Source organism: Lepidochelys olivacea, assembly GCF_965140295.1.
Source record: "Lepidochelys olivacea isolate rLepOli2 genome assembly, chromosome: 2".
Lineage (NCBI taxonomy): Eukaryota > Metazoa > Chordata > Testudines > Cheloniidae > Lepidochelys > Lepidochelys olivacea.
This window is the reverse complement of record NC_140412.1, coordinates 213,400,650-213,414,618: the sequence shown is the minus strand read 5'-3', so window position 1 is coordinate 213,414,618 and position 13,969 is coordinate 213,400,650. Positions and strand designations below refer to the sequence as shown.

Here is a 13,969-nt window from a genome sequence, read left to right as displayed (position 1 = left end):
GTGTGGTCCTATTCAACGTTAAATATTCAGCCACAGGAGTAAGTGGTGTGCCTGCAAAAATGCAGATTCACCTGTTACACCGGCTCAGCCACACTGTTAGTTTATGCAGATGTGGGGGGTTGCACCATGGTTATATATCTTCCTCTCAGATACCTACCTTGCCTTTTTAAAAATATAATGTTATGTAGTTTGAAAGCACAAAGCTTCGTTTGAGATCTTCTCTCTCGGATAGTTTCTTTATTACCTCATGCGGAGTGCACTACCAAAGAGCAGGGTGCTTGCTGGCAAAGAAATTCATTTGAACATTATTTCAAGATGGAAAACTTAATATAGCATTTAAGAGTATTTCAAGTGAGCACATCTGGTCTAGCTACATCACTAGTTCTTTTCAGACGGGCATATCAGTGTTGCTGATGCAGCTTCCCGAGATGTACCCAAGAGTTCTGTTTCCAGCTCCAGTGTGGCTTTAAGGCAAATGATAGAAAGAACATTGCTGGAATGTGATGCTCACTAGAGGGAGACAGATACAAATAATTCCCTCAGTAAGGTCAGTTTAAAACCAGATTGTTCCAGGGTATCAAAAATGTAAAGTGATTCAAAATGGAATTGCTCTAAGGAGATATTACTGCTGGTGCAGCTGAAGGAGCACAAAGAGCAAACCAGAAGAGATCTGCATACCATGCCCACAGGATTTACATTCCTCAGCCTTTTTTAGTTATAAGGAAAATAGTACCAGTTTTGCAGGAGCATCTATAATATGTTTTTGGTTTTAAAAACTAAAGACTCATTGGAACTCCCATCGCGTTAGTGGAAACTGCACACAAGTGTTTGAAGGCAAAATTTGTATCTGAAATTGTGTTTTCAAAAGATTTCCTCTCTTCTATTCAGGCTCTTATTTTTCAGGTTGAAAAAGTATGGCTTGCACTTGAAATGGAACGTGGTGGGTGAGTTCCCATACCTTGGGGCAGTTTGTTCTGCTGTCCCAACTGGCCCACAAGAAGCTGTCTCCAGCACAAATGAGCTTCACTCTTACTGTGGAAAGTTCCATTGTGTCAAGAGCAAAATTGTCAACCACAGGCCTTATCATTAGGTGATCTTTTAGGATCGCAAGCCTAGGTCAGTAAGTGCCTTGAAAATAAAGACTTAGCTCTGAGGCGTCATGCAGCATTCTGTTAGGGGTCAGTGCAGTAGGCAGAGGACAGGTTTGAGGGGCTATTAGCATTGCTTTAGTTCAGTGAAGATATTATCTGTGGGTAACTCAAACTCAAAGGGACTCAGACCATATTTTATTTCTGTCAGCATTTCTTTTTCCTAATGATTTGGGGATATTTAAGAGTTGGTTCTGTACCTGGAAAGGATTCACAGGAGAAAGGGCCTGATTCAAAGCCCACTGAAGTCAACTTAAATGCTCCCATTAACTTCAATGGGCTTTTGGATCAGCCCTGAAAGAGAAGTGTCCTGCAGAGTGAACATTTAGTTTAGACTCTGTCCCAGTTTGACTATGATTTCCACCAGGGCTCCTACTATTTTCCATCACTTTCCACAAGCCGTTGGCTCTTTTTTGTTTTTGTTTCCCCCCTGGTGTTGTGGAGAATGGGAAGAGCTTTCAATCTTTATGTGTTTTAGGGGCAGTGGCAAGCACAGAAGTGAAGCAGAAACTTCAAGAGTTCCTGTTGAGTAAATCAGCAACAAAAGACTCTCCAACTAATGGGAAGAATCATTCCACGAGCCGCCACCCCAAGCTCTGGTACACGTTTGTTCTATGTTAAGATGTGTTCATGTCTCACCGATATACTTGCTAAGGGTGGGCACCCGAATTCCTCACCAACAGGGATATTGAGAACCTGTCTCCAGGCCAAAGTAAAAATTCTCCCAAGAACATTAATAAAGAAACAAAATAAAAACACTTCTTACTGAATGGAGTAGTACTGAGAACCTGTACTCAAAGTGATGTACTTAGAGCTTTTCAAAACAAAGTGGTTTCAATTCACAGGAGTTTGTATTTTTTTTTCCTATTTCAAGTCGCAAGTGTCTCACCTTGAGTTTCACATTCAAACCATCCCCTATCAAACTCAAAGCAGAGCTCAGCCAAAACTGTCACATTTGGAGACAGAATATGTGAATGCATCCGTTTTCCACCCACACCCATAATTTTCCCAGGTTCACTCAAAAGCTGACTCAGGCTGGCTAAAAAGCTTGTGAACCTGGGCCAAGTTTAGTGTTTATAATGATGCTAGGCAATTTTTGTCTGGCTTTAGACCTGGTTATGAAAGTTTGCTGTGGCCTTGTGGTTCACCTGCTCATGGAGAACATGGAGAACAGATTGATAGACTCAGGGTGAGCCATCCCATTTCCAGAAAGGGAAGCTGATGTAATTTGAGGATCTAGGAGGGGTGGAGATTTCTTTTCAACTTTTCTGAAGTTTTAATTGTCTGTAATCTCTTCTGCTATATCATTTATATAAAATCTCAAGCGATCTTGCAAATCTGACCTATTTTTCCATTGGGAATGGCTTTGTGCTTGAGTCTATCAGATTAAGACTCAGACAATGAAATAGCCTCCTTTTAGCCTCAGGTATAATGCAAAGCCATGATATTGTAGAAGATGAAGTTAACAGATATTGTAGAATGCTGCTCTTCGGTCCAGTGTGTTGTGTGGGATTTTAGAAATAATTCTCTAGCATATTGAGAAGTGGTAAAAGATCTCTAAGCTTTTTTCACCATTCTTTTTGAAATTGTTGGCCCTAGGTATCCAAGAATGCACATTGATCTCAGAGAGAGACCTTAACGATGAGGTTCTCAGGTTACTGAGATAGTGATGCTGCTAAGCATTGCAATGGCTGCAAGATAGCCTAAGGGTTTACACTCTTACATTCCTCTGGTCACTTTTTTCACTATTTCAGTCCAGTCTTTTCTGCCATCCTTATCATAGCAGCTGTATCAATATAAAACAATCCTGCAAACAGGATAGTGGACATGTTTCCAAGAGACTTCAACACCATTCCTGAGTCTGCCTGGATAGAGCGAAATATATGGAGCATGCTGGTCTCACCTCCTTCCCAAGAGAGGCTTAGAGACCTGAGGAGCAAACCCAAGATTCCTACCAAGATAGTCTGTTGTGCAATCTACCAAGACACCTAGATGTCCCTTGATTAAACATTTTGATCTGGAGTTAGTTCTTTTTAAACAGTTATTAAAGATTTCCCTCTGGGGTTTTCACTGTATTGTACTCTTTGAGAATCCTGGTAACATGTTTTAATATGTAATTACATTGTTTCCGATGGCGGTACTGTACTTAATAGTTTGTGCTATATAATGTGCACTATTCTACTAACTATGTAAAATTTCTGGCCCAGCAGCCAAGAGGACAGGAGTAAAATGGGTAGATATGAGGTTCCACGAAGGGCCCCACAAGAAAAAAGCTCTGTAAATTATGTTGTCCTTGAGCCAAATGATGCAATTCCCTTGGGCATTTATGGTTTGAAAGAGCTGCCCACAGTTTTTCTTGCATTGCCCACGTGTCAGAAAGAGCTCTCCAGTGTGGGAGTTCACTGCTGACACTAACTTTACGTGCTGCAAAGTACTGCAGTTATGAAGTTTCATTTGCTGCCCAAACTAAAGACAAGGTTTTGCTTTCTCCTTTACGACTCCTGGCAAACTCATCTATATTTTTCCAGCGGAGTAACACCTCCTCTTCAAAATATTGGGTAATTGCCCTACAAAAAGTGATAACTGCAGAGTAAAGGCCACTTTAAATTTATATTTGTATTTAATAAACAGGAATCAAATGGCTTTGCTTCAGCTGGTACAGTTTAAAAAAACGCAACAACCTAAAATGTTCAATTCCCTGATCTGGTACAGATCCCTGTGGGGCAACATGACTCTTATCCTTTGTGACTTTTATGATAAGTGAAAAAGGGCATTCTTGGGAATCCTGAGCAGTTCCATAACTTACTGTAAAAGTGAAATTGGTTACATGAGTCTGTGGTTTGTGCACACTTGGAGGAGTAAGAACATAAACACAGCTGAGACATGTGGACAACATGTGTAGATGGTTACTGTTGGTCACCTCACTTACTGCTAATTCGTGACCTCTCTGTGTCTGCTACAGGGCTGCCCACCATACCTCACTGGATCAAAGCTCTCCACCCCTGAGCGAGGCCTCTCCATCATACAAATACACTTTACCAGGAGCACAGGATGCCAAGGATGATTTTCCACTTCGAAAAACTGGTGAGTCAGAGAAGTTTGTTCTAATCTCCTACCCCACAATTCTGCCTCACTTGGTTGTTAATCAGGCTGTCGCTTAGCAAGGTATATATCATAACCCGAAAAGCCTATTCAGCTGCATGATTCATTGGAAAGGTTCAAAGGTGCTAAGTGTATAGTTTTCCAATTTAGATGGACCCTGTGGTGTCAAGAACCAGTATCTCCCAATGCTAGCAGTCCTGACATATGTACTTGTTGTTAATATTTCACAATATCAGGGGAACTTGTGCAGTATTATTAATAAGTCTAATATTAATTCTGAGTTTAATTTGACAATCATGGCTCTCTCTCTCACATACAGTATATACTGCACTTACATTAAGGTCTTCAGAGTTCTTTTTCTTTTGGGAGGAGGTAGATAAGTATTATATCAGACCATTTTCTTTGGGTGGTTGCCAAGGTTAAATATATCTATTTTAAAATCCTTCAAATAAAAATGTGAAATATTTTAAAAGAAAGTGTTCACTTAGAAAACAAGCTTTAGCTCAACCTCTTTTCCTGACAATCGGTGAAGTGTAGACTTGACTTTGTCTACACCATAGAGTATGTTAAGGGGCTGGTGATGGAGACTTGGTGCCTCTTGCCCCAGGTTGTTGGTGAGGTGACTGGCATCCAAGAATGCAGGGAGACATTAAGGGGGTGAGGGAGAAGAGAAAAGAAAACATTAGATCCCTTATTGTATGCGGCTGCTGTTGAGTGATACAGTTACATTCTGAGAGAAAGTCTACCCCCCTGCTGTGCTAACTGCCTTTGAATGTGCTTCAATCACTGGGAGATTGAAAACTAACTGCAGAACTGGTACTGACATAGAAGAGATGTGGCATTTGAAACCAGTAAGCATCCAGAAAGAAAATCCAATCTACATCTAATTCTTCAGGACAGACACTCAGAGCTCATGTTATATCCCCTAATGTTTTCACAAGAATAGTTTAGTGCTTGTTTTTGTAAAGAATGAAAAACAAACTGCTAATTTATTCCGTCTGAATTATTCAGTCTGCTTTTGGTACACCATGGTGGCAATATAAGGATCCTATAAAAAGCTTGCTGAGGCTATTCTGTCATAATAAGCCCTTTGCAGTTCTTTGCTTAATGGCATTGTACAAGATGTATTTTCTGTGTCAACATGCTATATGTTTACATTGGTTTGGAAAACAAAAGAATAGAGTCTGCACCTTCTAAAATGCTGTGAATGTTTCTGCATTTTCAAAATGCAGGTTTTAATTTTCCTTCCATTTTTACATATTTTAGATAGTATGATTGATATTTATGATGTGTCAGACTGTTGATCTGTAAAACAAAACATTTTCAAACACTGTAACACTAAAGTTCTTGTGCAGCTGTTAATACTTTTATATCTCTGTGGGGGTTTCAAAATATTCCTTAATTCAATTCCCATTGTCTGTATAAGAAGACTATAATATAATTAAATGCAGATGTTTTCCATACATTATCCCAAATATTTGGGCATGCAGTGCATCAGTTACAAATAGAACTCATAAGTATAATTCTCTTTAAAAAATACACACAACATAAATAGACAAATAATGATATGATATATTCATTAGCGTAGCAGTCTTTTTGTCACTTCAGTGTTTGATACTTTTACTTCAACATTCTGCTATGTAAACTACTGATATGTTCAGTATGTCATTTCTTAGACAAGAACTCTATTTGATAGCTAGCTATATCTGTTAATATAACAACTCTTATAAATATCTTGTTTACCTATTAAATACTCCCAATAGCAGAAGAGTCTTAATTTAAGCCTTCAGCAACAGCTCCACAAAGGTTCCAATGATTGTTCCCCAGGTTCAGAGTAAAATCAACAGGAACTGGAACAACACAAGTCAAATGACCCCAAACTGATCTGGGTGGCTATAGGGCCATCCCTTAGGCAGAGGGGACATTGTGGAGCCTGTGTCATCCTCATGGGACCATATCAGACAAAGATGTCCCAGGAACATTCATATATATAGACAGGCTCTCTGCCTGCAGAAATCTGACCTTTGCCATCAGGGTGAGCCTTTTCCTGGGGCTATGAATGCTTATTGCCACTGGCTTTTAGCAGAATTCTGTTATTCTGATCTTGCATGCAGTCAGCAATTGCTATGAAAACGAACCTTTATGTTCTGTTGAACATTAAGAAAGGGATACCTAAAACCCAAATTAAGGGTTAGTTTTTAATAATAGTTCTGATTTGTTTCCCCAGTTCTTATTGATGCTCTTAACATAAAATCAAGAGGTGTCTTTCTCTTCTCTACATTTACATGGTGCCCTCAAAGGATACTTTTGATTATATTTAGTTAGTTTAGATTCAGCATATAGGAATGAGAAGCAAAGCTGAAAAATGCTATTCCAACAGCTAAACTGTGAACAAGAAACACAGTGTTAGGAAAGAAACATACATAAGTCATGAGGTTTTCCTCCTTTTTGTTTCAGCAGAATGTTTCCCCAACCTTCCCTTCCCCATCCCACCATTGTCATCATGGAGAAATGGTGTCTTGCTACTAAATCTGTTCAACTGTATTCAAAGGTCAGACTGTAAAAGGGAGAACTACTCTACTCAAATTCTGCCTACAAGCCACAAAAATCCGGAATAACTGGATATTGTAGCTAATTAGTTAGCAGTCTTGATATTTACATGCTCATCATTAGATTCCAGAGTAATCACCCCACTGCAGTGACTGTGAGCCCATGTATTGTTCCTTCCCCAGCCGGTGTAGAGGGACCTGTGTGTAGTAAAATTGGTGCAGTTCTAGTGCACAGGGGTTTGACACTAGTTTGCGGTCTTTAGGACAAGGATTGCAGCTCCTTGCACAATGGCATTCACATTTGTTGTTTGCAGTGTTGTTGTAGCCATATTGGTTGCAAGTGGGTGACGTGATATCTTTCATTTGACCAACTTCTGTTGATGGAAAGGACAAGCTTTTGAGCTTCACAGGGCTCTTCCTTAGGTCTAGAGAAGGGAACCATAATGTCCAGGCCAAATACAAGCTGAGACAGATTATTAAGCATAAGTGGTTCACATATGTTGTAGGAAACAACTTAAAATGACGTGGGCAATTATCACTACTGCAGTGATAGGATAAAGGAGGATAGAAAGCAGCAGGGTGTGTTACAAATTGTTGTAATAAGCCATGAAACCAGTGTCTCTGTTAATACCATGGCTTTTGGTGTCCCGAATTATGAATTTAAGTTTCCAGGCTCATCTTTTGAAGGTGATGTGCAGGTTTCCTGTAATAATGAGGACTGGGAGGTCAGATATGGAGTGATCACTTTGTGATAGGCTTTTTGTTGACAGGCTCTTGAAGGAGCTGAGCAGGAGGAGGACTGGGGAAGCCATCACTTTGTTAGACACATGGATTTAGATTTACCATGTAGAGGAGTGACACCTGTGTAATTGAGAGCAGAATTTGGCCTACAATATGTAGGGTCAGATTTTTAAAAGTGCTCAGTGCCCAGGAGCTCCCATTAAGATTAGTGTGGCAATTCTCAAAAGCACCTAGATGACTTAGATGATTTCCAATGGGACTTGTGCTCCTAAATCACTCAGGTGTTTTTGAAAATTCCACTCAATGGAAGCTGCTCAATATTGAACACTTTTGAAAGTCAGGTCATTTTTAGAAGGCCTAAAGGGAACTGATCTCTTTTGAAAATCTGGTCACATATTTTGGTGTCTATTTGAAAGCCATTTGGTGTTGAACACCATAATTCTCTGTGTGTCTAACTGGGAAGATGTTATCTTTAGACTAGGCTCCTTTAAAATGAATAAGAATAAAAAATATAACAAACCAGATAGATTTCATGGAGGAGGAGTTGTTCTCTACAAAACTTACTTTTCACCTTGTTGAAACAATACAAAATATTCTGGCATAAAGCCAGAATGTTTGCATTTTCTTGGAACTGTAACATTTCACTTTCTATGCTCTAGTATTGATGCAAACCAGTAAAAGCCAGTAAATTCCAAATGAAGATTAGCCCACTGTTTTAACTAAAGCCATGTGTCTTTTTTAAAAGTTGCTTATAGATGGAGCCTCTGCCTTCATTTTGCATCATTTCTTGGCGTTCGTTGGAAGAAATTCCAGAGAACACCACCATGGGTTGGAGTCCTAATCTGGCAATCGAAAGACTAGACTTTTGAATACCTTTTATATTGCAACATTCTAATAGGAGCTTCTTATCCTTTCTGCATGTTACTTTCATATTTAAATTGTGTTTTGCTCTTATAAACTGTTAGTTATGGTGCTATCCTTGAAATTGTTACTGAGGATAATGTTTTCATTTTTCTAGAGTTATAGATTGTGTTTCACCTGAGTGCCAGCTAGTGCTAACGACTAATGTTTTGGAGGTTATTTTCCTCACACTGAGCATAAATTGCAAGTTAATAGCTCTACAGCGGTGGTTCTCCACAGCCCTGGGGATCCGCAAACTATATCTAAGAGGTCCATGAAAGGTTGTCATTACCACAAAACAGTGGTTTTCAACCTGTGGTCCACAGACCCCTGGGCGTCTGTAGACTATGTCTAAGATTTCCAAAGGGGTATGCACCTCCATTCAATATTTTTTAGGGGTCTGCAAATGAAAAAAGGTTGAAAACTACTGCACCACAGCACAAATGCCTGAAGCAGACATTGAAAACCAGTGCTACTGATCAACACTTCTATTTCTGTAAGGAGCTCTCTAGATTTTGTGTCTTTAGTGCCTTACTTTGTTATGGACTCAACTGCAGACTTTCATCTGTGGTTTAGTACGATCTAAGAAAATTGTTTGCGGCTTACTAGCCAAATATTGGAAGTGTGTACAGATGAAACTCAGAACGGTATGTTTAGTTAGTAATTGCACAAGGTGCTGTTTTGATGCTAGGTTATATTATTTGAGACTGGAAAATAAAAACGTAGTGTAAGCAAAGAGTTCATTTGTGGTAAAGGAGAGGAGAGGTGTGCTGTGTACAGTGAAGCTCCAAACACAAAAACAATAGGACCACGTTGGACTAGCCTAATTAGGTAGCATACTAACAACACAGTTTTAGCAGGTAATCTTGCTTTATTATGGTGAGGTAGAAGATTCTTGTATCAGAATTCAGCAAATGTATTTTTTAAAGAAAGTAATTAAACTTGTTCCTTACTGTGGTTTCTGCTATGCTTATGGATTCACTAATCTGCAGGAGTGACTGAGGTTGAGAAGAAAAACATTTTGTGTGAGAAAGTCTTTTCTTCCTCTCCTTCCTGACCCACACCCCCACCTCATTGTGCCTCTGTCTACATTTTCTACATTACCCCCGCCCCTCCCGCATGAAGTAATACTATAGGAAAAGACTGCATTTGTAGGTTTCTTCTGGGTCTCCTAAGTGCAAATCTTCCATTTAAAAAAGTCTAGAAAGGGCCCAAATCTTCAATTACCAGATTTCCAGAAGGGAGTTATTTTCAGGTTCTTTGGGCATATACATAAACTTTTAAAGGTTAGGACAGTGTACACTGTTATTAAATGGCAAGGGCATATTTGTTGTTAAAACAGTGAAAATACAGCAAAGAAAACATACTTCTCCTTATTTGTGATCTGACTTTGAGGTGCTGACAATCCAGGGCTCCCCAAAACTGGTTGCCAAATTTAGTAGACACTCTTGAGAATTTTGCCCTAACTGATTTGCCCAAGGAGACACAGGAAATCTTTGGCAGAGCTGGGAATAAAAGTCAAATCTCCTGATTCCCAGGCCATTTGCTTTGAGACTCTTCTTCTCCTGTAACAGCTAATTACTAGGTGGAATTTTTAGCCTTGTTAAAGTCTCTATTGATAAGTTTGGAGGGCATAATTAGTAATAATAGGTTTGAGAAACAGAGGAGACTTTCACTTTTGATTAACGAATGAATCTGAAGCAAACTGACGTTAACAGCTTCTTCCGGATTTATATAATGAACAGACTAGAGGAAAGTTGCAATCAATTTGTACTGGAGCCCAATAGCTCTGAAGAAATCTAATACTGTTGCAATCTACTTGGTACTATTAATGTTCTGTAGCTACCTGAGTTAGAGCTGTAAACGTTGTGTTGCTGCAGTTTAGTCTGTGAAGCACTGCAAAATAATCAAACACAAAAATAACAATATGCTAAAATAAACCGAAAGACAGCGTCACAGAAAGGACCCTATTAGGGTTTGATCCATACTTAAAGTCCAGCAGGATGAAACCCTTAGTTCATCCCCCTGTCTGCGGAAGATTGTTTTTGTAATGTATTTTATTCACACACTCTACTTTTCAGTGTGTCAAACAAAAGGGTTCCCTTTAAATGACTATTCTAGCTCACTTTCAGGATGCTTCCCCCTTCCCCCCAGTATATTTTAATGTGAATCTTCTTTTCTTAATTTAGTCCCATTACTTATAGTTACATCACCTTGTATTACACTGAATAATTCCTCTGCCTCCTTAGTGGATAGATGATTACTGTGTCCCCAATTAGTCATCATTTAGACAAACTATGCAAAGTTAGTCCACGTACTGTCTTGTTAATGCTCCCTTTGTCTCCTTCATTTTCTGAATTGTGAGTGCTGCAGAGTTTTTTGATGATTGGATGGCAAGTCTTATGAATGGAGACTGGCTTGGATATTACTTTGGTGATTTTAAGTGATTGAGTTGCTAGGAAATACACATGAGAAACTTGATTTCTCAGTTAACAATGTATTTTGAGTGATATCTAATGTAAGTTCTGGTGCAGGATCAACACTTATGCTTACCTTTAATCATATAACCACTGATGCCAATTGGACTTCTCATGACTAAAAATAGCACAGCCATAAGCCTCAGCAAGATCAGGTCCTTAAATTGTAAGTTCCTCAGCAAAGGAAACTGGGTTACCACATCTCTAAAGACCCATACTTACAGATGGCAATATATTCATAATCATTTCTTCTTACATCAGTCCTCCCAGCCCTGTTATCATTTGTATTACTCTTCTCTGAGCTCACACTAATTTGTTTACTAAGTAGAAAAACAGTCAAAACTGCACCCTATGTATTTTACATTTGTGAATTGTTTAACATGATACATGCAGATTTTGTTACACAGAAAGCTTTCAAAAAAGGCTTTCAAATATGAACACACTTTGCATCAAAAGCAAACAGCAGACATTGGGCCACTTTCTCTACATGCTCTACTCAGGCAAAGATCCCTTTGAAGCCAAGGGAAACTTGCTTGAGTATAGAATATATCGCATAATACATACATATAGGTGAAGATTTTCCAAAGAGCCTTAGGAATTTAGGAGCACAAATCCCATGTAAGGTGAGTGAGACATGAGCTCCTAAATCTTTTGCGGGGCTTTTGAAACTCTCTCCCCTACAAATAAGAGAGTTCCCAGAGAGTCAAAATATGAGGGGTGAAATACTGATCACATTAAAGTCAATGGCGTGGAGCCAGGATTTCACCACTACTGTACCAGTGGCAGGGAAAAGTTGAAAACTGGGGAAAACAAATCAAAGCATATAGAAAGGTGACAAAAGAGAGAGAGGTGAATACTGGAAGTCACATGACATCAGCCCCTCCAAAATAGAATATGCTGGTTTGTAAAGATTATACTTCTTTAAACTCCTACAAAACATAGTTTCAATGAAAATCTGTTCAAACCCACAACTCTAATTAAAGGGTTTAGCTGCCAAATAACATGTTCTGGCTAAAGCCAAATAAGTATTACAGAGTTGTTCATGAATAACGGCACAAGCTTTGTACTTTGCTGTTGATTTTCTCATGGGAAAGTAATATAAATGAGAGTGATACCTCCCTTTTGGCTTTAACTGTTAGAAATGCAAAGCATGCTGAAATTGTACATAATTCTCTTCCAAAGGAAAGGAAATAGCATTTCAATGCTTTTCCTCAGTGTCTCGTTGAGTTATGGTGGTGTACAATTATTCCAGCTAAATTACTCTACCAGATGGAAGGTTACATTGTATATTTAGCTAATTAAGTTTTAGAGGACTGGAATTATATCCCAGAACAAAAAGAGCATATCTGAAAGTAAACTTGTTTTAATTAAGTTCATTGTGGATGTGCAGTATCTATGCCTAATTAAGAGTTTAAACAGGTGGTTTTCTCTCCCCTCCCTTTGATTAACATGACAGTTCCTTTTACAAAATCAACCTTCATACCTACAGAATCATAGGAATTATTGAAACATATGTTTAACAAATATTCAGGGCCAAATTCAGCCTCCACTGACTTCAATGGAGTTGTACTTTCTTATACGAGAGCTGAATTTGGCCCAGAGTTATCCATTCTGAAATCAAGACATATTGCTTTTTGTGTTTAGTTTTCTTGGCATCATGTACTGCTATAGCAAATTCCCTACATGCTGACATTCTGTCTTACCTTTGCACCATACCTAAGCAGTATGCCTAGATAGTGTAGACTTCCTGAGCTTTCATCTACTGAGGAAATTAATGTCCTTTTAAATTTGGAGAGAAGGTGGTGATGTTTAATACTGGGCTTCTGCAGGCTGGCGAAATACAGTGTTGTAGTTTGTTGTCTGCCATCAGATGAGTTATCACTGTTGGATTTTCTCCTAGATTAATATCCCTGGGATTTAATCATCACATTAAATAATTCCTTCTTGTGTGGGGACTAGAGGAAGTGAGCATGAATATTCTGCAGTCTACAAGTCAAGCATCTAAGGGTCAAATGGTGGCCCTGCAAAAGCTTGGAGTGCCAGGGTAAGGGGATTAGCTCTGGCACTTCTTCAATGGAGAGAGTCATTCTGCTTGTGTAAAGCGTAATGACTCCATGGATGTTAGGGGGAGTGGGACTAGCTAGTTACACTCACACAAAGTGTAGCTTTGTGTAGTTTCCCAGCTAGCACTGTTGGGTATACTGGGGTGGAAGAGAGGATGATGCTAATCCAATGCAGGGATATCTCCTTTAAACCAAGCACTGCCAGCCATGAGCCTGACCAGTGATGAGCTGCCAAAATCTTAACAACCGGTTCCCTCCTCACCCCATGAGGGGGTCGTAGCCTGCCTCCCCCCACCTCCCCAGGACCCCTGCCCAATCCACCCCCCTCCCCTGACTGCCCCCGGAACCGGGCAGGAGGGTCACGTGGACCACCGTAGTGGGGAGTCCCAGTGGTGCTTACCTGGGGCGGCTCTGGCCCTTAGGGGTGGGGTTGCGAAACTAGGGTGGGAGCAGGGGGAGCAGCCGGTCCGCCCACTGTTCACATCAAAAGTGGCAGCTTAGACACCAACTCCATGGGTGCTCCAGGGCTGGAGGGCTGAGACGCAAGCGGCAGCTTCGCGATCAGGCCCAGGGAGGCGGAGGCGAGCTGGGGTGGGGAGTAGTTCCCCTGCGCGCCCCCCGTGTTACCTGCAGGCAGCCCTCCTCGCGCTCCCCTGCCCCAGCTCACCTCTGCTCCGCCTCCCTGGGCCTGAGCGCAAAGCTGCTACCTGCTTCTCAGCCCTCCCAGGCTTCCCGCAGAGTGGAGCGGAGGTGAGCTGGGGGCAGGGTGGGATGGGGAGCTGCCAGTGGGTGCTCTGCACCCACCAAATTTTCCCCGTGGGTGCTCCAGCCCCAGAGCACCCACGGAGTTTGCGCCTAAGGCACCACTTTTGACCAGTTGTTAAATTTAGAAGCCTTTTTAGAACCAGTTGTCTCTCGCAGGACAACTGGTTCTAAAAGGGCTTCTAAATTTAACAACCGGTTTCAGCGAACCAGTGCGAACCGGCTCC

General features: G+C 40.4%; 1 protein-coding gene across 1 annotated transcript in view; it reads left to right on the top strand.

The window, feature by feature from the left end:
• HDAC9 (histone deacetylase 9) overlaps positions 1–13,969 on the top strand; it is a 703,417-nt gene that overhangs the window by 417,039 nt on the left and 272,409 nt on the right. The window contains exons 7-8 of the mRNA XM_084619569.1: positions 1,627–1,747; positions 4,111–4,232. Coding sequence (XP_084475695.1) covers positions 1,627–1,747; positions 4,111–4,232 — 243 coding nt within the window. The remainder of the gene's footprint in view (positions 1–1,626; positions 1,748–4,110; positions 4,233–13,969) is intronic.